The 24,322-nt window shown below is 44.0% G+C and overlaps 1 protein-coding gene across 2 annotated transcripts in view; it reads left to right on the top strand.

The window, feature by feature from the left end:
* The window catches only part of LOC137634911 (arginine--tRNA ligase, cytoplasmic-like), a 94,231-nt gene that overhangs the window by 57,792 nt on the left and 12,117 nt on the right, over nt 1-24,322 (top strand). For both annotated transcript variants that reach the window (XM_068367456.1, XM_068367457.1), the window contains exons 10-12: nt 3,407-3,524; nt 7,636-7,801; nt 8,319-8,425. In XM_068367456.1, coding sequence (XP_068223557.1) covers nt 3,407-3,524; nt 7,636-7,801; nt 8,319-8,425 — 391 coding nt within the window. The remainder of the gene's footprint in view (nt 1-3,406; nt 3,525-7,635; nt 7,802-8,318; nt 8,426-24,322) is intronic.

The following is a 24,322-nucleotide window of genomic DNA, read 5'->3' as shown; positions in this document are numbered from 1 at the left end:
TTCTGGGGCTAAGATTTATTTTATACCCAGGCAGTGGCTATTTTTGCATGATTGGTTGGAAAGGAATTGGAAAATGTTGCTCAGGTTACTAGAAAGGTTGAGGACCTGGTCAGTTTAAAGAAGCTACTTCTGGTTTCAACTCGGAAGATTGTGTTTGGAATAATAAAGGTAACAGTTCGTTTTTGTTCTTTCCCGTTGGAGGAAAGGATACTTTTTAAAAATTTCAGAAAGTTGAATTTTATGTTAGTTCAGAAGTGAAGGAGACTTCTAGGGACCATGACTTAAGAAATTAATTTTTATGGGATACCTAAAGATGTGTTTTCCAATGTCATCCCAACATCAAGACAATAATTGATCTAGACTCAATCTCAAAACTAATCTTTAATTGCTGAGTTGATGGGATTATAGCAGGCAGTTATTCTTAGTAGTTTCCTAGGAAATGAAAATTCCAGATTTTTCTCTTTGCAGATGCTTCATAAGAAGGATAGGGAACAACTAGATCTCTTACATATGTTCAGGAAATGAATGTTAATATGTGTTGAGCAGTATGCAAGGGTCCTGAGGACTAGGATATCTCAGGATGCCAGAGAACTTCAAATCAATCAATCAGGACTAGAAACCATATAACAGGGAACACCTACCATGGCTTTGGTTTCAGAATACTGTATACTATAGTATTGGTGTACATCAGAAATCAATGGGAACAAGTTCATGATCACTGTACTGGATAGCAGAGGTTTTATTGACTTGGACAAATTTCCCTCAGTTTATTTTTGGGAAATCGAAGATCTTAGCAGATCAGTTAAGCAGGTAAAGTCAGATTATTCCAAATGAATAGGGTGTACATCAAGCAGTAAAGTATGTCTAGAAATTTGGAAATGGTTGGGTTGATCGAACGTATACATATTTACAACATCGCTGAATAAAAAGTTTGAAGTATTTTGTTCCAGTTCCGGATCTTGGATCCCTTTAGCATATAAGGTAGATAACCTGGTACAAAATGGGTCAAATCTTAGCCTATGCATTTCCACAGTTCACTACGATTTGAGAGGGGATAAACTATATCAGAATTTCTACTGTAGCAGGATGAAGCCATTAGTTCCGTTTTGACCTAAAGGAAATGTTCACACAGCTGTGGCCTCTGTTGTAAGAGTAGGCAAGAAGGTTGTGGTACAAGCCAGTCTTCTCGAACAACAATCCACACTACGTGCAATCCCATGGAGACTATTGATCATATTCTCAGAAACAAATGATTTTTGCGGCCCACTAGATTGTCGATCATATGTTCGAAAAGACAAATTTCCAATAATCTGTATGTAAGACAATGAAATGTTTGTTTTCAGAAATCTAAAATAAGTATCAGTGCCCAGGACTAGTTTGGAAAATGTAAATGTTGAATTTTTAGATTTCTTATTTCATGAAAAGAAGCTTTCAATTTAGGCCATTAATGGATATACTGTAGATCCAAGGATAATTCACCATTAAAGCATCTGGTATAAAATTTATCCATTTCAAGTATTTTAATGTGTTTAGGCCTTTGATTATAGAAAGATCTCTGGTAGTCAGGTCTATTTTTTTTTTTTATTTGGTTGTAGTTCTACAGTATGTAAAATTGAAGATCTCACTGCTATAACACTTTCCGTTTGTTGTTGACTCAAGCTAACCACTCAAGAATTATCCGTTTGTTGTTGACTTAAGCTAAATGCATAAGTGATCTACATGTGCTATCTTCTAAGTTAAGTTTTGGGAACATAAGATATCTTGCCTGCTTTCAGATCTAAAAATAATTTTAGGACTAGGAGTTTGTCACAATTCGAATTCCTTCTTTGGAAAAGGGTGTGAAAGTAATTTCCTTGTCCAGTGTTATTTTTTACAAAATTATTATGCAAAATGACATCAAAGATTTGCTCACTGCAAAACCGGTTGATGCCCATTTTTACGAGTAATTTTACTCATGCAAAGATCCTTTTTCCACGCTGGCACCTTGTATTTGCAAATAATTTCAATTTTCATGTTTCATATACCATTTGAAAGGGCATTCGTAGCATTTTCACATGGTATAAAGAAAAATTAAATATTTCAACATAAGACTTTTATTGGAAATTTAGTTGGATGAAGAAAAAAGATTTATTGTCTGTCTTTGCTTTACAAGTTCTCATTTCTTTCGGACATTATACATATCTTTTATATATGACTTATATGTTTAAAGTTTATTCAACTTTACAATGCAATTTTTAGCTTTTTTTCTATTAATTTCTTTGACTTACGCTTGGAAATTTTAACAAGTAAATCGAAAGATGATGCCATTGCGCACCACAAAGCATTTAGCTTTTTATAATCACTCATGACTCATTACAAATCATATTCATATCATTGCTACAACATGACAGATGAGCCATTTCTACACAATTTTCATATAAAATAGTCTTCTAATGTAATTCTCATACTTATAATGAATATTTGAAATAATTATCTACATTTTTTCCATGAGTTTTCATTTTTTTCTACATTTTTTTAATAATTTTCAGCATTGTAAAGATATTCTGCGAATAATATGTAAGTCCAGTCTTTCTTGTACATAATGCAACAAACAGGAAGTTCCTTTCTGTTATAATTTGGCAGTACTAAGGCCCAGAAAATTTGTTCTATGTAAGAGTGCCTCTTCTTCCCCTGGCTAAAAACAATGATTCTGATAGTGCTTGTGTCATGGGTTGGATCACCAGAGGGTTAATTTATAAAGAATCTATCTTTTTCCTTCACTGGCATCCCACCTGTATCGGAGTGTGGGAGTCTGCAATATGAACACCTAGGGAGGCTAATGACAATGAATGGAATTTCAATAATAAAACATTCCATTTCTCCACCCAGCTCCTCCCCACTTCTCTTGTGGTGTCAAGAGGATAGGGTAAAGTTTAGGTTTCAAGGCTTAAATAATAAAGAACCTCTGGCGCATCACAGCTTAACTTCTTGCGATTAACCACTAGAGTGTTTCAATACTTAACTAGATGTATGTATCTAATGTAAGGAAAGAAAATGGTAATTTTTATAAAATGTTATGGGTAAATGTCAGTAAACTGAGCTTTTAGAGAAGAAGCAATATGAACATCAGGCAAGATTAGAAATAAATTTTTTTTTTATTAACATTCTGATTTTGAGATGGTGTGTCGCCAATAATTTTAGACTAAATGTGAGTCTAGTGTTTATTATTTTAAAATTATAAATGCTCTCTCTTTCCTTCACTTGTCCTTATTCTTTTCATCCCTAGAAATATGCACTCACGTCTATAATACCAGATGAATTGAAGTTTCTTTTTGTAATAAAATACAATAGTTAGATGATGCTTATTGAATGTCTAATTTTTTGCTCTTATTTTATATTATAGACCAGTGAATTCTTTCTTTTCTAGAGTTTTTTGGCATGTGGTAAAAAAGCCAAGTTTTATGACCCAAATAAAGTGCGAGTCGATCATGTGACTTTTGGTGTTGTACTTGGAGAAGATAAGAAGAAATTCAAAACTCGGTCAGGTAAGTGAAAGGCAAGTCATAGATTTTCCTATATTTTGCGTAGGGTAACTTCAATATATTACTTCAATATATTATAAAAGTTCTTCTAAAGTTTATCATAATGGTTTTAAATGTTTAGAACTCTCATTAGCCTTTCCAGCCTTCTTGAAGAAAAACTGTTGTTGCGACACTAAATACAAACCCTTTTGCTCTTTATTTGGGAATATACTTTTGGCGAAGATGAAGACTAGCCATAAGACTGTTAGCAAGGTATAACTACCCCACCACTAGTTAGCGGGGATTTAGCGGGTAGTACTGGCTATCCCGCTCACACACACACCTGTGTTGTCTCGTCAGTTTTGCTTTTGGCTCGGTGGAGAGTGGACATTGTTCTCTCTCCTTTTCCCAACCCTTTTTGACTGGCATTTGCCTAATCGGTTCTTTTAGTTTTTGTTTATTTTTCACAGGTGTGAGTGTTGCTGTTCTGGAAGCGGTGAAGTGCCAGATTTTAGCTTCAGGCGGAGAAACTTTTCTTACGATCTCTTCCCTTTGACGCCGGACAACCCTTAGGCTGGAGGACTCCCTCGCTTTCCATACCGCAGTGGCTCAGTCCTCCTTCGCAGGGGAGTCGTTCCCCATGTGGATGCACCTTCACGGTCTTGAAGTAGATGTTGCTCGCACCCAGTCAGTTCAGCAGCTGGAGGTCGCTTGCAGCCAACCCAGAGCTTGACTATGGTCTTGCTCGTGTAATGCTGACAATGGCGCACTTCCTTGTTCTGCGATGCCAGCTGGTGGAGGGACTGCAAAGTCTGAAGCATGTTCCTGCGCTTCTCGAGGGACTCCTTTCCCGTTTGAAGGTTAGGTTTTCTCCCGAGTGATTTTCTTCAGAGCTAACGACGATGCACTCCCTCATTCTGCAATAGCAGCTGGTGGAGGGAGTGCAAAGTCTGAAGCATGTTCCTGCGCCTCTCGGGGACACCTTTCCAGTTCGTGGGTTAGATTTTATCTCAAGTCGTTTTCTTCAGCGTGGCGACAACGCACTCCTTTGTTCTGCGATGGCAGCCGGCGGATGGAGTGCAAAATCCGAAGCGTGTTCCTGTTCACGTGGAAGTTGCTGCTCCTACATCTGTGGAAGTTCCTGGTGGACACCTTTCCCGTAACCGGGTTTGTTCCTCCCCGGAGTAGTCTTCGCCATGCGGGATTAAGAGAGGATTATGCACTCGTCCATGCCTTTCTCTAATCCCTTGGATTTTGGCTCGTCGTAGCATGAAGATGGTGTTGCTTGCCCCCAGTGAGTTTGACGCTTCCAGCGTCCATCCCCCTTTACACCTAACTGTTTTGTCTTATTTAATACACTCTCCTCGCCTCGCTCAGCCCTGCTGCAGCTAGTGATTGCCCGTCAGCCCACGATATCCCGTCAGCTCATGGTCGCTCGTCAGCTTGTGATTGCTCGTCAGCTCTTGATCTCCCATCAGCCCGCAATTGCCTGTTACCTTGCAATTGCCCATCAGCCCACGATTACCCGTCATCTTGCAATTGCCTGTCAGCTTGCTTCCAGGTTCCTGGAGTACCTGTAACTGCTTTTGGCGTCTGATTATTCCTCAATGAGCGATTTTCAAGTCAGCTCATCTAAATGTCACATGCTAGGCTTTTTATCCAGGGCAAGAAGTAGCGCTACCTCATCAACACTAGCACTCATGACCGCAGTAGCACACAGGTGTGCTCTCGAGGTATGGTTTTCAACTTGGTCGCACCTCCTTGATTTCACGGGAGTGATATTCGTCTTTCAAGTCTCTTAGACGACTGGCTAATTATAACAGACTCAGGGTCATCTTACTACAACACTAAGTAAGGCTTCTTGGGATTTGTCTCGACCTGAGGATTGGTGTTAAAATCTCGAGAAGTCATCCCTTTACCAAACACAGAATATTATACCAAGGAAGGATTCTAAACATCAGACTTGTAATGTCTTTCCTTCTGAGAGCAGATGAGAAAGACTGAGAAAGGTGGTAAGCCCCTTCTTTCTTCTAGATTTACTACCATCTCATCAGTTGCTCCGTCTGATGAGGACACCTGTCCTCCTGGGAGCGCTGGGTGACCTACGGGAAAGCATCAGATCCCAATCTCATGAGATTTAGATCTGTATTTTTCCTAACGATACAAATTTATACAAATTTTGCCTGCCATCACCTATCCCCTGCAAGTCCTAGATATTGCCACCTTTCTGCCTTGTTCCTATTTCCCTGTCTCTCCAATTACTCAACATTCTGTAGGACACATCGTGATTCAGAAAGACCCTGATCGCTCTTTAGCAGCCACAAATTGAATGGTATCCTAGTGAGTGGTTTATCTTTCTTCCTTTATCAGGAAAGCTCCCAATTTCCGCAGTAAAGATACTACTCGGTCCCTGATCCACAGGTGTTAATCTTGTATTCAGACCTGGACTTCAAGAGAATCGACTAAACCTCTGAGCAGTCAGGGTAGTCAGAGTCTTTACCTAGTAAGATTTAAATCTATTTGAAGCATTTCTACAAGTCCTCAAGGCTCTTAATTGTACCTGCTCGAACTCGGGGTAGGCCAAGTTAAGTCAGCAGGAAAACTGCATATATTTTCCTGTCACTAGTAATTTTGAAAGATAGATCTTCTGATCTCCATCTTGATTCAGTGGTTCGTGGTAAGGGTATAGAATCCTAGCAGCCATGCCTTCAATCCTTCTTCCTCTCCTCCTTACACAGGAGACTATAAGGGAAAGTATATGTGCTTTCATGTTCTAAGAGGGAGACACCATGACTCTTCCTTCAATACAGAAGGAATGAGAGATCCTGAAATGCTGTTTCATTTTGGCTCCATAGGAACAATCAGATATGTGTTTCCATAAGGGGACCATCCTAGACGGAATCCCTTGAAACTAGAATAGCGGATCTATCATAGCTTTCTGGAATAACCTGTCTGTAGCACAAGTGCAAAAGGCTGGAGTCTGGAAGTGCCAGGCAATCTTCACATCGCACTATCCATGCACATATACCCATAGTCTTAGATATGCTTTCATTTTGACATGAGGTACCAGCTCACAAGGTTATGTAGCTTACTTAGCTCCCTACTCGACAAGGAAAATCTCATCTAAGTTAGCGAACGTTCACAATGTTAGTCAAGGATTAGGGATGAAGTGACTTCCCCTTTTCCTCTCTGGCAGTACAGCAGTCGATCTGGTTTTTTGCTGGATCAGCCGTTAATGCTGTTGAGCTTCCATATTGAGCTGCTGTTCTATACAAGTCAGTTTTAGAAGTATCACCCCCCCCATTCTTATTACAAGGGGAAGGATGGACAAAATGTAGGCTACATTATAACTAGTTAGGCATAAATTGTGACATATCTTTCCAAGGATATAGGTTCTTCCTTGACCGTCTATCAACAGACAGAAACCTAGCCCAACTTATGAAAATCTACTCTCAAGTGATGAGAGGTGGCAGGAACCAACACATCTGCAACTGTATAAGGTCCTGAATATATTGACATCCTGGGAATTTAAACTAGCCAGTGTGGTTATTTGGACTTCCTTTCCCCTAAGGATGAGTCTCCTATTAAAGGATGAGAGGTTGTATTCGAGGAGGAATAAATCACAAATTTTAAAAGTAATTTGTATTTTTTCTAACTATACAAACCCGAGTCCTTTCAAGTTTCACTTTCCACCTTAACCAACCTGCAAGCCCTAATTGAAGGTCAAAGTGGCTACTCGGTGTATTAAAGGACTCAGGTTTGTATAGTTGGGAAAAATACAAATTACTTGTAAAATTTGTGATTTTATTTGCTCTTTCCTTATTTACTTTCCTGAAGGGGCTACTTTTCCTGTTGGAGCCCTTGAGCCTGTAGCATTCTGCATATCCAACCAGGGTTGTAGCTATGCCAGTAAATTAATAATATTACTGTAATATTAATAGTCGAAAATTAAATTTTTTTTCTCAAAGTGATACACTCCAGGTTTAATTTACAGACAAAGCAATTGTGCTGTAATAAGATTTAAAATGATAGTTTTGATTTGATGTGTTATACCAGTGTATGCATTATTTTTGGCATTTTTTTTTATATAATGTATTAACTGAAAGCTTGGTTTTCTTTTTTTGTTTTATCATAGGAGACACAGTGAGACTGGTTGATTTATTGGATGAGGGATGCCAGCGGTCAGAAGAAAAATTAAAAGAGAAGGAGCGTGATAAAGTATTATCATCAGAAGAGTTCTTAAAAGCACGTGATGCTGTTGCATATGGATGCATCAAATATGCTGATCTTTCACACGACAGGTTATAAGATTTTTTCATTATCCTACCATTTCTTTAGTGTCACCCATTAATTTATCATTTTGTGTGTGGACAGATTAAAAGTACTGTAGTTACTCAAGTTTAGCTTTTTATACATTCTACTGATATGGTTTGCTAACGCTTGCTGTACATAAAAATCATGATTAAGCTGTATAAATGTAATATCCCAGATGATTTTACAAATCATCAATAGCGAGACATTTTCATAAACAATCCACTGGTAGGATTTATGGCATGGGTTAATTTTTTATTGCTATGTATTTTTTGTGAAAAGAAAAAAATAGTAATGGGCAGTTCACAGAATGTGCAGAATTTTAGCGTGGTTGACCCTATGAAAATCTGTTTACAAATAGTTTTGGAATTTTTTAGTGCCATATATTCAATTAATCTGAAACATTGAACTAAACATCTTTTGAAATACAATAGTTATAAATTATTATCATCCAATTTCTTGTTTGGTTTTTGCCATGGTGTCTATTAATAGCTAAATTTTTTTCAGGTCACGGGACTATATATTCTCATTTGATCGAATGTTAGATTTTCGAGGTAACACAGCTGCCTATTTACTATATGCGCTTACAAGAATACGTTCCATTGCCCGTACAGGTGAGATTTAAAAAACTTTGTAGCCATTATATTTTTATTTTAATCATTTGGTGTAGTAAGTTAATTATTGTAAGTATATATCACTTACTGCATTTTTATTTTGAAAATATTCTGTACTGCAAAGAATAATATTTCTATGATCATCCCCTTACATTCATATTACTTCTTCCCTAGAAGCTCGGTTTAATCAACATATATTTGTAGCATTTGAAATTTTTTTTTAAATTTCCCATTTTCTTTCCCTTCAATAAATACAAGCCCTTAGTAAAGGAGAGAACATTCTAGCAGTGGTAACTGACGTTCCAGTGTGTTTGTCTTTTCAGTTTCTCATTCATGTTGTTGGTGTTCAAACATCTTCAGATTCTTTGCTTATTATTGTACATTAAGATGTTTTACCCTGGTTTTGTTAGCAATTACTATATACTGTAGTGTGTCATGCTATATTTACGGGGCAATACTGTGATTCAAGTAACGTTGTGAAGAGTGCTTTTATTTCACTCACAGTAATTTTCAGAAAAAAATGTTTCAATGGTTGCTTAAACAGTTCAAAGCACAAAAGGAAACTTGAGTGCGTTTCACTCACGTACCTCTCATGGAAAAATATGTTTGTTCCGTAACCGAAATACAAACCACGCTATTTACAAAGGGTTATTACTTTTAGCGTAGCTGAAATGGCGAGCCATTAGAATTTAACGAGGGTGTATTACCCCCGCGCTAGTTAGCGGGGGGGTAGGGGAGTGGTAGCTAGCTACCCCTCCTCCCCCTCACACACAGGTGAATACTCACTTTCACTTTTGGCTCGGACTGTGACAGACGTCTCTGTCTTGGTCCTCGCTTGGCAGCCATTGTCTGTTTTGTCTTTACTTAATCGCTTACTTTTCTTTTACTCAATATATATGTAAACATGTTTTCATGTTTGTATATATATTTGAGTATAGAAATAAGTAAGTTTCCTTTTCAGATGTGTGTGTGTAGTGTACGATATCTACGTGGAGGCCTCGGCAGTTAGGCCACCACGGCCTAATTTTATGGGTTGCGATCGAGTTTGACTTCGGTCTTTCTCTCTCTCTCTCTCTCTTGAGGTCGTTCACCCTTTCACTATGTTTTACTACGCCCTTGTAGCTTCCTTCCCGTGTGGGTGGGGTTGCTACGCCGTACATTTTGTCTCAATTAGTTTATGAATCTAATTGTAGTTGTTAATTTTTCAGCTTGTAGAACGATTCCTTTCGGGGTTTTCGTTTTTTCTTTAGTGTTCATTCATTTTTAAATTACATAATTACATAGTTACATAATTATAATTGTTATAATTCTGTTTTGGTTACAGCTCTCCTTCCGCGAGTGTAAGTGGTTGTGAGGGCACGTGCCTGTTGTGTAATTCTTGTTCCTTTTCCTCGGGATTCCTCTTCGGAGCCTTCCCGGGGGAATGAATGTGTACTAATATTATTTGTTTTATTTTTTTACAGTTACCGATCTAGTTCGTTTCTGTAATATAGCAACGGTGTGAGCTGTCTGGTTGAGTCCTGGGGATTCGGCTGTTGCTGCCTCCCCCCTTGTATTGTCGTCAGGGGCGTGTCTCCTTCTACTGGTAGTACTCCCGTGTCGACGGACAGCTCTCCAGTTCATTTTAGAACAGTCAGGAGGCTTGCCTCCTTGGGCGGATAACTTTCCTTCCGAGGGAAGTTTTTTTCCTGTCCAGGCTTGAGCTTTTCCTCTTTTGGGGGGTTCTTCTCTCGCCTTTTTTTCGTGCGACTATGCTCTTGGTGCTGAGCGGTCGCACCTGCAGTTTCGCTCAAGGGGCTGGGCAACTGCAGGAGCTCCTCTTCGGAGGATTGCCCCTTTTAGGTCACTGGCTGACCAGTCTCTTCCACGAAGTGTTTCTCTTTCGTTCGCGAGAGAGTACACTCATAGAGACTCCTCTTCGGAGGTTTCTTCTGTTGCTGTTGCTGTTGGCCTCCCTCGCCGTAAGGCCCTCCGTCCGCCTCGTCGTAAGGGCCTCTCATCTCCCTATAAGGGTGCTTGAGGCGCCTTTTTGAATCTCCGTTTGCAGCCTACAACTTCTTTTTCTCGATCTTCCGTCTTGGTGCAGATGGACAGCAGTCTAATCTCGTCTTCCGACGGGCAACGGTCTTCCCGACGGACAACGGTCTTCCCGACGGACAGCGGTCTTCCGACGGACATCAGTCTCCCGGCGGACAACGATCCCTTCGGGGCAAAGGGTTGCCCCCACGGGGGTTCTTCCCTTGCGTGTCAGGGTTTCCCTGCGCGCCCTTCTGTTCGTCAGCGCTCTCCTGTTCGTCAGCGCTTTCAAAATGATCTTCCCTGCGGTTCCTGTTACGTGCCCTGTGCGCCCACGTTCGCCCTCGCGATCTAGAACTTCGGTTCAGGTCGGGGTCAAGGACTCTTCTTCTTTGCAGGCTTCCACGCGTAGCCTTCTGCTCGTCAGCGATCATCAGCTCGTCAGCGATCATCAGCTCGTCAGCGATCATCAGCTCGCCAGCGATCGTCAGCTCGTCAGCGATCATCAGCTCGCCAGCGATCTCCGGATCGCCCACGTGTGTTACAGCTGGCACGCCAACGTTCTCCAACACTTCTGAAGGAACATGGTTCGCCAGCTACTAGCTCAACTGCGGATGCTGATCGCCATCGCGCGACCCTCAACTGCAGATGCTGATCGCCATCGCGCGACCCTCAACTGCGGATGCTGATCGCCATCGCGCGACCCTCAACTGCGGATGCTGATCGCCATCGCGCGACCCTCAACTGCGGATGCTGATCGCTATCGCACAACCCTGAACGATTGCCTGCTTACGCATGCTGCTCCTCATCGCACCACCCTGAACGATCGCCCTCCTGCAGATGCTGATCACCATCGCACCCTTTCACGCGATCATTCACCTGCGCATGCTGCTCGCCATCGCACAACCCTGAACGATTGCCCGCTTACGCATGCTGCTCCTCATCGCACAACCCTGAACGATCGCCCTCTTGCGGATGCTGATCACCATCGCACCCTTTCACGCGATCATTCACCTGCGCATGCTGCTCGCCATCGCACAACCCTGAACGATTGCCCGCTTACGCATGCTGCTCCTCATCGCACAACCCTGAACGATCGCCCTCTTGCGGATGCTGATCACCATCGCACCCTTTCACGCGATCATTCACCTGCGCATGCTGCTCGCCATCGCACAACCCTGAACGATTGCCCGCTTACGCATGCTGCTCCTCATCGCACAACCCTGAACGCTCGCCCTCTTGCGGATGCTGATCACCATCGCACCCTATCACGCGATCATTCACCTACACATGCTGCTCGCCATCGCTTACCGCCAGCGATCTTCTTCACCTACGCGGCAGCACGATCCCTCGCCGTCACGCCATCGCTTGTGTTCGTCGCCTCGAACACGTGTTTATTTACCTGCCCACCCTCACGCCCACTCGCCTGCGCGCCCGCGCGATCGCTCGCCTGCGCGATCGCTCGCCTGCGCGCCCGCGCGATCGCTCGCCTGCGCGCCCGCGCGACCACTCGCCTGCGCGCCCGCGCGACCACTCGCCTGTGCGCCCGCGCGACCATTCGCCTTTGCGCGACCGTTCGCCCTTGCGCGACCATAGTTCGCGGCGAATTCCACAGCCGGTGGTAGCAGCAGGGACGCGTGCTCCTAGGCGGCACTCGGGATCACCTCCATCCAAGCACAGGTTGGTAGTGCAGGACGAAGACAGGTCAGTACAGCATTCTTCCCACCTTCTTTTCAGGCAGGAACCGTCGTGTCCTCTCCAAAGGATCGCCCGATCCCTTTCACCTTAGCGAGGATTTCGGACTCTGTGTCCTTGGAGCAGCAGACATGGTTTGATCCGCTGGCACGGGCGTTAATGAGGGTTATGAAACCAGCACTCACCGGCCAGGGTAACAAACCAGCGGCTGTCTCTCCTACGCTGAAGAGAAAGAGAGGAGTGGACTTCGTGGTGACTTCCCCCAGGGCGAAGTTGGTTCCCAAGAGGTCGGTCTCGAGGGTCCCCTCTCCTGCACGAGTACTCTCTCCTTCTCCCGCCCTGGAAGGATTTTTGGCGGGGGGGCTTTCCGTTCAAGATTTCTCCATCGGACAAGGGGTGACTGCTTACCTCTTCCTCTGGGAGCTTACCAGGTTCTTTCCCTCCTCGGTTACGGCCCGAGGTTTGGTTCAAGGAAGCTACAGGAAGATCAAGGGTACTTTCCTCCTCTCGAGCTCAGGCACCTTGGCCTTTCGTCGTTAAGTATCTACTTGCGGACAAGCTCGATGTTGTACCATCTGGACGCGCTGACTGAAGGCTTCCTTCGGGTGTCTCATCTGTGGAGGTCAACGACCTCAGACACCCTTCCATCCTTGAGAAGAGTTTTGTCTTTGCCCAAGGACAGAGACTTAGACATCTGCTGTGCGGAGTAAATCGACTTCCGGTTTCACTCCTCCAAGGCGCTTTCTTCCAGACTCTGCAGGGCTCCAGCTCCCTTTTCTTTCAACCACGTCGGCCTAAGTTATCGGCTACGACAACTGGGACAAGGTGTCCAATTGCAGTTTCCTCCTGTCAGGAACAGATGGCACGGGAGACTCCCCCGGGGGGGCATAGTCCTAAAAGGAGTTCACGAACTCTAGGATTGCAGGTTTTTTCGCTGGGAGGATGCTTAAGGTTACTCATCCGAATGACAGCTTCCCGATGCCCATTCCCGCACAATCTCTGTGAGTAGCCAAGGATATCGCGCCTGCCGTCTCTGTCAGCGAATTCAGTGTCTCTGAACCTCTATGCCATAGCATCAGCAGAGTTGCCCGGTTGGGCAGAATGATCCATACCTTAGGCGAAGGTCTTCCTTAGGATCATCGACGGCTTCACCCCCGGCCCCCTCAGTCGATCCTTTCTTGTAAGGAAGGATCTGAGAGGGGATGTCCATAGTCGACCTCTCAGCCCTGATCAAGTTTGTCGAACAAACTTCGGCCAGCGTAGACCAGCAGAATCGATCAGACTGGTAACGAGGCGACAGGACTCCTTTAACCCTGGATCGGAAGGACGGGTACTTTCAGTTTCCATTCCATCCATCTTCCAGGGTGCTCGTCGAATTCAGCCTAAACTGCAAGTATTCCTGCTTATGATGCAGTGTGGCTATCCCGCCGTGGCATAGCAGGTTTGTTTCCCCAGAGAACTCTCCCTGCCTTCCTCTTGGCCGCTCAGGTGCAGACTTCCGCCTCCTCTGCTGTTTGGAAGGCTGGTCAACTCCGGTAGGCTCGGGTTTCGACCTTCTTCAGCGCCGGGAAAAGCTTCCGAATGCTGACCATGAGTGTGGGCTCATGGTATTTTGCTTGGAGCCTTCTCTTCCTCTGCCTCAACATCTGGAGTATCTGGCCATGATATTGAGTCAACCGCCTTACCACGTTGGAAACCCCGCTTCTCGTCCGTCCAGCGAGGTTAAGCAACGTCGGTACTTGGATGGGTGACCACCTGGGGACGCCAGATTCTGTTACCACATCCTCCGAGCCTTCCTTTCGGTTGACTGTGGCAAGACTGAGGAGAGTCGCAGTACCTGTTCTCAGTCAAGCAGAGTTTTCAGCCCTACCTTGGAACGTTTCCTAGTTCTTTCCTCATTGACCCGTTTATAGTCCGAACGGTCGCCTCAGGATAAGTTCCATGTGGGGCGATCCAAGTTCCGGTGGCTTCAGGCAATGTTTAACCGGACTCCCTGGCCCTATGGGACCAGCGGAACTATTAAACCTGCAATGGGTGTTGACCTATGGAGCCTCTTGATGGTAGTGGATATTCTCGTCCTTTCCCCACATTCTTGATGCGGTTCTCGGACTCGTCAAAGGAAAGGGGGGGGGGGGGCATGTTCCGGTCCAGGCCTATGGTCAAGACCTGAAGGATACCTCTCCATCATTCAGGCAGGCTTAAGGGCCTTAGTCTGGCCCCTCTTCAGATCCTACCGCTCCTGCCAAGTCGCCCCGTTGCGTGTCGACTTCATGCTAACCAGCAGGGGACGCATTTTCACACCTTCACATCTTGCAGTAGAGATACCGGGATGATTGAGATTCTCTCAATTCCACCATCGGCTCTCTCATTCCAGGCAGGGGAATGTTTCTCTCAGACTATCCGAGCAGAGCCTCATAGAGAGAGTGTACCTAGGGGTCTTTGACCTTGGGTAACCAGCAAGTGCTGGTCTGGGGGACCTAATCGCGACAGCTTGGAACCTCAAGCTTCCGCTAGTTTTCCCCCCAGTCTCAGACCCCGAGACTCTGGCAAGATGCATTCCGGTGATGGTGGGACAACTTCGACGCCTGCGTCTTCCCTCCTTTTTGTCTGCGGACAATGGGTCTCAACAAAACCAGGTTGTCTGTCAACCTTTCAATGGGAGAGCTCCACTGGGACTATGCGCAGAACGGTTTCTGGACCCTCTGCTTCCCCTGACGGAACTCCCGGGAGAGCTTCTCCCACGGCGCAGACTACTCAAGCAACCACACTGCGACATCTCTCCCGAACCGGGGCGTCGCTTCGGCTTCATGCCTGGAGACACTACGCTTCCTCCTCTAGAAGAGACAACCCGCTACAGTCGCGGTACGGAGGTCGCGTCATCTGCGATAGTCATCCACAGGGGTCTCCCAGGCAAAGTGAAGAGTCTAAGGTGGTTGGTGCCGTGGGAGATATACCTCTTCCCGTGAGGCCTCTTCTCCAGCAATAACGGTCTTATTGCCTTTCGGCGGGAGGAAACTCCTTTCCGCTCTTGGCAATGAAGCCTGTCGCTCAGCCTTTCCCTGACCTTCAGGCTTAAAGGAATAACTTTTTCCTGCCCGCTGGATCTATCCTCGCTCATGCGAAGCTACTATCGTCCCTGCCCTAGTCGGAGGAAGACCTCCAACTTGGAGCATGGCTCGGACTTTTAGTCCTTTAAGAGATCTTCTCAAGACCCTTTTACGACAGGCCTCGGATTGTATTCCGCCTTGGGTCTTCTGCTCACTCTGGCCACGGCCAGTGTGTAAGCAATCTTCTTGGTCTCTTACTACTCCCCCCCTTTCTAAGGAAGAGGGGAAGGCAACATTCAGGCTCGCTCCTGAGTTGTTGGCTAGACTCAGAATCTGAGGGTCCCGACCCTTCGGTCCGATTCATTCAAGATTTTGAGTCTCCATTCTGTGTCTGATGTCCCAAGACCTTCTCTTTCTTGCCAGTACAGGAATCGAGAGGTTAGCGCTGGGAACAGCTGCAGTTTGGCCTCAGTTGCAGCCGATTTGGGAACACAAGGAGGACATGGGGGGAGAGTCACCAGTATACCTCTTCAGCCCGGACTCAAGGACATTCATCTCGACCTGTCTTCAGACCCTCCCCCGTCACGTCGCCCTACAGCACGATGTTGGATACATCGCAACGTCCCTCGCCTTCGAGTAATACTACTCTGTGACGCAGGTGCTACAAGCTGGAGTCTGGAAGCGTCTGATGACCTTCGCAGCCCGCTTCCTGCAGGGCGTGACCCACAGGAGTCTCGATACGTTTTCTATCGCTCTGTGGTGGCTACACAACAGCGGGTCTAACCTCAGGCTCCTTTTTGGACAGGTAGCAGAAGGTTGAGGGCATTGTTATCAGGTTTTAGTCTGCATGAACGAAAGAAGTATGTCTGGCCCTTACTTCTTTCTTCATCATCCCCTCTACGGGGAAGCAGCATCCTGGTCTCTGCATAGCTGACCTCGAACCTCTGCAGGTAAACCATGCTTCCTTGTGTTCCGAGTATTGAGTCAATACTGTCGCGTCCCCCATACCCTGACGAGGTGGTATTGGGAACGTCCTAACCCAGAGTTCCTTCTGGAACTCCAGGTCAACTGCCTAAGACGGGTCACACTTCTTCCTTCACACACAAGCTTACGTAGGCCACATGGTTCCTTGCGGTGCAAGGAACTTGTGAGGTGCAGGGACTCCTTTTCTCGAGTGCGACTCACTCGGATTCTGAGTCCCCGGGTAAAGCCAAAGCCAGTATGGCTGGGGACTTTCCACCCTTCCTAAGGGATAAGTCACCCTTTGTAAATAGCGTGGTTTGTATTTCGGTTACGGAACAAATGACAAATTCGAAGATAATTTGTATTTTTCCTAACCATACAAACCTTAGCTATTTACACATATTTGCCCGCCAGCCCTGTCCCCCAAGACAAGTCCTACCTCTAAGTGAAAGTGAGTATTCACCTGTGTGTGAGGGGGAGGAGGGGTAGCTAGCTACCACTCCCCTACCCCCCCGCTAACTAGCGCGGGGGTAATACACCCTCGTTAAATTCTAATGGCTCGCCATTTCAGCTACGCTAAAAGTAATAACCCTTTGTAAATAGCTAAGGTTTGTATGGTTAGGAAAAATACAAATTATCTTCGAATTTGTCATTTCAATGGTTGATGATCAAGTTAACAGTTCAAAGCACAAAAGAAAACTTGCACTTAGTTCAGGGGAAAAGCCAGGGAAGACAAGGCTAGTTGATTTTAGGTGGGATGATAACAACCTTAGCAGAGTGGTCAACCCTACCTGAAACTTTTGCTGGGGGTTATTAAAAAAAATGCGGGAGATTCGTAAACCTAAGGCAGGATGTTAAATTTTGATAAAATTCATCCAATAATTATCAATATAATGCAATTTCCCCTTTCTATTAAGAACAGATGCATAATTTCATGAATAAACAAACCAAAATTGAAGAAAAATGTTATTTTTATTAATAAAATAAATTTTTGAATATACTTACCCGGTGATTATATAAGCTGCCGCTCTGCTGCCCGACAGAAAAACTCTACGTTCAAAATACGCCAGCGATCGCTATGCAGGTAGGGGGTGTACATCAACAGCGTCATCTGTCGAGCAGGTACTCAAGTACTCCATGTAAACACAGAACCAATTTTCTCCTCAGTCCACTGGGTCTCTATTGGGGAGGAAGGGAGGGTCCTTTAATATATAATCACCGGGTAAGTATATTCAAAAATTTATTTTATTAATAAAAATAACATTTTTCTATATTAAACTTAGCCGGTGATTATATAAGCTGATTCACACCCAGGGGGGTGGGTAGAGACCAGCATTACTTGTTTACATTATTATGAGCTAAGTATTTTGTATTTCATTTTAGCAGTTATTCAAAATAACAAACATAAAATAAATAAGTACCTGGTAAGGAAGTCGACTTGAACAATTACTCTGCCTTTTTAAGTACGTCTTCCTTACTGAGCCTCGCGATCCTCTTAGGATGCTGAGCGACTCCTAGGAGCTGAAGTATCAAGGGTTGCCACCCATACTAAAGGACCTCATCAAAAACCTCTAATCTAGGCGCTTCTCAAGAAAAGAATTTGACCACCCGCCAAATCAACCAGGATGCGAAAGGCTTCTTAGCCTTCCGGACAACCCAAAAAACAGCAATAAAAAACATTTCAAGAGAAAGATTAAAAAAGGTTATGGAATTAGGGGAATGTAGTGGTTGAGCCCTCACCCACTACTGCACTCGCTGCTACGAATGGTCCCAGGGTGTAGCAGTTCTCGTAAAGAGACTGGACATCTTTAAGATAAAAAGACGCGAACACTGACTTGCTTCTCCAATAGGTTGCGTCCATTATACTCTGCAGAGATCTATTTTGCTTAAAGGCCACTGAAGTTGCGACAGCTCTAACTTCATGTGTCCTTACCTTCAGCAAAGCATGGTCTTCCTCATTCAGATGGGAATGAGCTTCTCGTATCAACAGTCTGATATAATAGGAAACTGCATTCTTTGACATAGGTAAAGAAGGTTTCTTAATAGCACACCATAAAGCTTCTGACTGTCCTCGTAAAGGTTTAGTTCGTCTTAAATAGAACTTAAGAGCTCTAATAGGGCATAAGACTCTTTCTAGTTCATTTCCAACCAAATTAGAAAGGCTTGGAATATCGAACGATTTCGGCCAAGGACGAGAAGGTAGTTCGTTTTTGGCTAGAAAACCAAGTTGTAAAGAACATGTAGCCGTTTCAGATGAAAATCCGATGTTCCTGCTGAAGGCGTGTATCTCACTGACTCTTTTAGCTGTTGCTAAGCAGACGAGGAAAAGAGTCTTTAAAGTGAGATCTTTAAAGGAGGCTGATTGTAGCGGCTCGAACCTTTCTGACATAAGGAATCTTAGTACCACGTCTAAATTCCAACCTGGTGTAGCCAAACGACGCTCCTTCGAGGTCTCAAAAGACTTAAGGAGGTCCTGTAGATCTTTGTTGTTAGAAAGATCTAAGCCTCTGTGACGGAAGACTGTTGCCAACATGCTTCTGTAACCTTTGATTGTGGGAGCTGAAAGAGATCTTTCCTTCCTCAGGTATAATAGGAAGTCAGCTATTTGGGTTACAGAGGTACTGGTTGAGGATACTGATACCGACTTGCACCAGCTTCGGAAGACTTCCCACTTCGACTGGTAGACTCTAAGAGTGGATGTCCTCCTTGCTCTAGCAATCGCCCTGGCTGCCTCCTTCGAAAAGCCTCTAGCTCTCGAGAGTCTTTCGATAGTCTGAAGGCAGTCAGACGAAGAGCGTGGAGGCTTGGGTGTACCTTCTTTACGTGTGGCTGACGTAGAAGGTCCACTCTTAGAGGAAGAGTTCTGGGAACGTCCACCAGCCATTGAAGTACCTCGGTAAACCATTCTCTCGCGGGCCAGAGGGGAGCAACTAACGTCAACCTTGTCCCTTCGTGAGAGGCGAACTTCTGCAGTACCTTGTTGACAATCTTGAACGGGGGGAATGCATAAAGGTCTAGATGGGACCAATCCAGTAGAAAGGCATCTATATGAACTGCTGCTGGGTCCGGGATTGGCGAGCAATAATTTGGGAGCCTCTTGGTCATCGAGGTTGCAAAGAGATCTATGGTAGGTTGGCCCCATGTGGCCCATAGTCTCTTGCACACATCCTTGTGTAGGGTCCATTCTGTTGGGATGATTTGACCCTTCCGACTGAGGCAGTCCGCCATGACATTCATGTTGCCTTGAATGAACCTCGTTACTAGAGAAAGGTTTAGATCTCTTGACCAAGTGAGGAGGTCCCTTGCGATCTCGTACAACGTCATAGAATGGGTCCCTCCTTGTTTGGAGATACTACCACTAGAGAGGTATTGGATCCTGTGACTGGCCAGACATTAATGCATTGGATCCCTCTCTCTGGTCACGGCTTATTTTTTCTTTGCCTACACTTACCCAGAATAGTTTGGCCTATTCTTTACACATTCTCGTCTTTCCTCATACACCTGACAACATTGAGATACTTAACACTTCTTCACCCAAGGGGTTAATTACTGTACTGCAATTTGTTCTGTGTACTTTCCTCTTGGTAAGGGTAGAAGAGACTCTTTAGCTGTGGTAAGCAGCTCTTCTAGGAGAAGGACACTCCAAAATTAAACCACTGTTCTCTAGTCTTGGGTAGTGCCATAGCCTCTGTACCATGGTCTTCCACTGTCTTGGGTTGGAGTTCTCTTGCTTGAGGGTACACTCAGGCACACTATTCTATCTTATTTTTTTTTTCCTTCCTCTTGTTTTTTTGAAATGGTGTGTTGGGCAGGCTTAATAGAAGGGCCATGGATGCCTGGTGGTTTATCAAGAGGTTGTCTTTTCCTTTTTCTGATTATTTTTCTTCTCAAAACCATCCTTACTGTCCTCCCTTCAGTTGAAGTGGCTATCCTGGAGGGTATTTAGCCTTGCATGGTGTATCGGCTCCTCCATGTTGACCAGTTTTTCCGACTTTTTACTATAGTCTATGGGTATCATCAATCACTTTGTTTATAATTCTGTACGTATTGTTTTTGTTATAATTCTTGTTAATCTAGTTTTTAAGTATGATGTCTCTTTTTTATTTCTATTAATTCTTATGCTGTCTGGAGACATTGAGCGAAATCCGGGACCAGTACGTCCTAGATTTCGTCAATGTCGTCTTCTGTATTGCAATATTCGTGGTCTTCATGCAAATATCCAAGACCTTACAGTTGCGTCCAGACAGTATGATATTCTTTTGTGCTCAGAAACTTTGGTTTCTAATATGAGGCACTCATCTGAGCTCCTTATAACTGGTTTTAAGAAGCCAATAATGTTGAAACGTGATGCCATCCCTAGGGCCAGGGGAATGGCGGTGTATATTAGGACCGAGTACCCTGCTTCTCATAAGTCCTGCTATCAATGTGGATGTCAGGAGATTCAGGTAATAAAAGTTTGTGGCAGGCATAACAACTTTTATTTGTGTTCGATCTACCGGAATCCAGACATAGATGATTCTATCTTTGATTGTCTTCTTACCATTATGGCTAAGATACAAGAAGATGATAGAAAGGCTTCTTTTGTCTTTGTTGGTGATTTTAATGCTCACCATAGGGAGTGGCTAAGTTCTATCTCTCCTACCGATTGCCATGGCTTAAGAGCTTTAGACTTTGCCTCTGAATCAGGCTGTGAGCAAATCATAAATGAAGCTACTCACAGGTCTGGTAATTGCTTGGACCTCGTATACACTGACTCCCCTGGCGTTATAACTAGTAAGGTTGGTTCTCCAGTCGGGACATCTGATCATGCCTTGATTTCATTATTAGTGAAGACTGAGCAGCCTGTCCCTGATATATCATATTCTTGTAAAATTTATATGAAATCCCAAGCAGACTGGAATGGGATTTTGCATGATCTTTTGTGCTTGAATTGGTCACAATTATATGATAGTGCAGATCCTGTTGTCCCTTTGAATGAGAATCTAGTCAACATAATTGATAGGCGTATCCCTTCTCGTGTGCTAAGGTACCGAGTGAAGGACAAACCGTGGTTCAATGATGATTGTAGACGTGCTTATTTGGAGAAACAGGAGGCCTATCATCTTTGGAAGGGTAACAGATCAGATTTGACCTGGTGCAACTATACTCAGCTTCGAGCTTTTGCTCAGAGAGTTTATGCCTCAACTGAAAAGGAGTACAATTTAACTATAAAAGAAACACTTTCTGGTACAACTCAGGAACATAAATGGTGGTCTACCCTTAAATCTGCACTCTTTGGTGTAGATGCAACAGTTCCTCCTTTACTCAAACCAGATGGCTCAGTCACTCACTGTCCAAAGGAAAAGGCAACCCTTTTGGCTGATGTTTTCGACAGTAAACAGAGTAATGAAAAACTTGAACTTCCTCATTCCTGTTTTCCTGAGGCTAAACTAACTAGTTTAGCTTTTCGATCTCGTGAGATTAAAGCTCTGTTGATGGACCTTGATGCCTATGGAGGTGTAGACCCAAATGGTATTTTTCCTTTGTTTTTTATAAAGACAGCAGATTTCTTAGCTCCAAAGTTATCTTTTATTTTGCGCAAGTTAGCAAGAAGAGGAGCTTTTAGCACTAGTTGGAGAATTGGTAATGTTACTCCTCTATGTAAATGTGTTTGTGGTAGCTCAAGTCCCACTGATTACCGCCCAATTTCCATAACTCCCATATTATCTAAAGTTTTTGAACGTCTTCTGGCAAAACGTCTTAACAGGTTTGCTGAAGGTAATCATCTACTCCCTAGTTTGCAATTTGGTTTTCGTAAAGGCCTTGGAGCATGTGATGCCCTTCTTACAATCTCCAATGCTGTACAGAAATCCCTTGATTGTGGTCGGGAAGTTCGTATGATTGGCCTTGATTTTAGTGCTGCCTTTGACCGTGTTAATCATGAGGCCCTTGTTTTCAAACTGAAACAGTTGGGAGTGGGTGGGTCGTTTCTTAGCATTATTATTGATTTTTTAAGTAATAGATCTCAAAGAGTTGTTGTTGATGGGCACCATAGTGATTATAGGAATGTGATATCCGGTGTTCCACAGGGTAGTGTTCTTGGCCCATTACTTTTCATACTATATACACATGACATGTGGTTTGGCCTTGAAAACAAGCTTGTTGCATATGCAGATGATGCTACTCTCTTTGCATCAATTCCATCCCCTGAATGTAGATCTAGGGTTGGTGAATCCCTTAATAGAGACTTAGCTAGAATTAGTGCATGGTGCAAATTATGGGGTATGAAGTTGAATCCTAACAAAACTCAAAGTATGATTGTAAGTAGGTCAAGGACGGTGGCTCCTCAACATCCGGATCTCAGTATTGATAATGTTTCTTTAAATATGTATGACTCTTTCAAAATTTTAGGTGTGATTCTCGACAGTAAATTTACTTTTGAGAAACATATAAGGTCTGTGTCTTCTTCAATTGCACAAAAAATTGGCTTATTGAGAAAGTCTTTCAAGATTTTCGGTGATCAATCTATTCTGAAGAAGTGTTTTAATTCTTTCATTCTACCTTGTTTTGAGTATTGTTCTCCTGTCTGGTCTTCAGCTGCTGATTCTCATCTTAATTTGTTGGACAGAAACTTACGGTCGATTAAATTTCTTATTCCTGATCTAGATATTAATCTCTGGCACCGTCGTTCAATTAGTTCATTATGCATGTTGCATAAGATTTTTCATAATTCTGACCATCCTTTACATTCAGATCTCCCTGGACAATTCTATCCTGTTCGTAATACTAGGCAGGCAGTCAATTCTAATAGCCAGGCTTTCTTCATCACGAGACTCAATACTACGCAGTATTCTAGAAGTTTTATTCCAGCTGTTACCAAGTTGTGGAATGATCTTCCTAATCGGGTGGTTGAATCAGTAGAACTTCAAAAGTTCAAAGTTGGAGCAAATGCTTTTTTGTTGACCAGGCGGACATGAGTCTTTTTATAGTTTATTTATGACATATTTGTTTTTGATGTTGTTAATAGTTTATATATGACATGTCTGTTTTGACGTTGTTACTTGTTTTAGAATGATTTATTGTTAATTTGTTCTCTTCATTTATTTATTTCCTTATTTCCTTTCCTCACTGGGCTATTTTTCCCTGTTGGAGCCCCTGGGCTTATAGCATCTTGCTTTTCCAACTAGGGTTGTAGCTTGGATAGTAATAATAATAATAATAATAATAAGATGTACGCCAAGGCCGTGGTGTTGTCTGAGTTCACCTCCACCACCTTGCCTAGAAGGAGGGACTTGAAGCTTTTCAAGGCCAGATGAACTGCCAGTAGCTCCTTGCAGTTGATATGTAACGTTCTTTGATTCGAGTTCCAAGATCCCGAGCATTCCCGACCGTCTAATGTCGCACCCCAGCCCGTGTCTGATGCGTCCGAGAAGAGAACGTGGTTGGGGGTCTGAACAGCCAGGGGCAGACCCTCTCTGAGGTGGATGTTGTCCTTCCACCAAGTCAGTGATGACTTCATCTTCTCGGAAATGGGGATCGAGACCGCTTCTAGCGTCTTGTCCTTTTTCCAGTGCACAGCTAGGTGAAATTGAAGGGGACGGAGGTGCAGTCTCCCTAACGCGATGAACTGTTCCAGGGATGAAAGCGTCCCTATCAGACTCATCCACTGTCTGACTGAACATCGGTCCTTCTTTAGCATGTTCTGGATGCATCCTTGGGCTTGACTTGTTCTGGGGGCCGACGGAAAAGCCCGAAAAGCTTGACTGTGAATCTCCATCCCTAAGTACACTATAGTTTGGGATGGGACCAGTTGGGACTTTTCCATATTGACCAGGAGACCTAATTCCTTGGTCAGATCTAGGGTCCACTTTAGATTCTCCAGACAGCGACGACTGGAAGCAGCTCTTAGAAGCCAGTCGTCCAAATAGAGGGAGGCTCTGATGTCCGCTAAATGCAGGAATTTGGCAATATTCCTCATCAGTTTCGTAAAGACAAGAGGAGCCGTGCTTAGGCCAAAGCACAGGGCTTGAAATTGGTAGACAACCTTCCCGTAAACGAACCTTAGAAAAGGTTGGGAATCTGGGTGGATGGGGACGTGAAAGTAAGCGTCCCTTAGGTCTAAAGAGACCATCCAGTCTTCCTTCCTGACCGCTGCTAGAACAGACTTTGTCGTCTCCATGGCGAACGTCTGCTTTGT

The sequence above is a fragment of the Palaemon carinicauda genome, chromosome 45, assembly GCF_036898095.1.
Source record: "Palaemon carinicauda isolate YSFRI2023 chromosome 45, ASM3689809v2, whole genome shotgun sequence".
In the NCBI taxonomy this organism is placed as follows: Eukaryota; Metazoa; Arthropoda; class Malacostraca; order Decapoda; family Palaemonidae; genus Palaemon; species Palaemon carinicauda.
The sequence above is the reverse complement of the archived record's forward strand: the minus strand, read 5'-3'. Positions and strand labels throughout refer to the sequence as shown.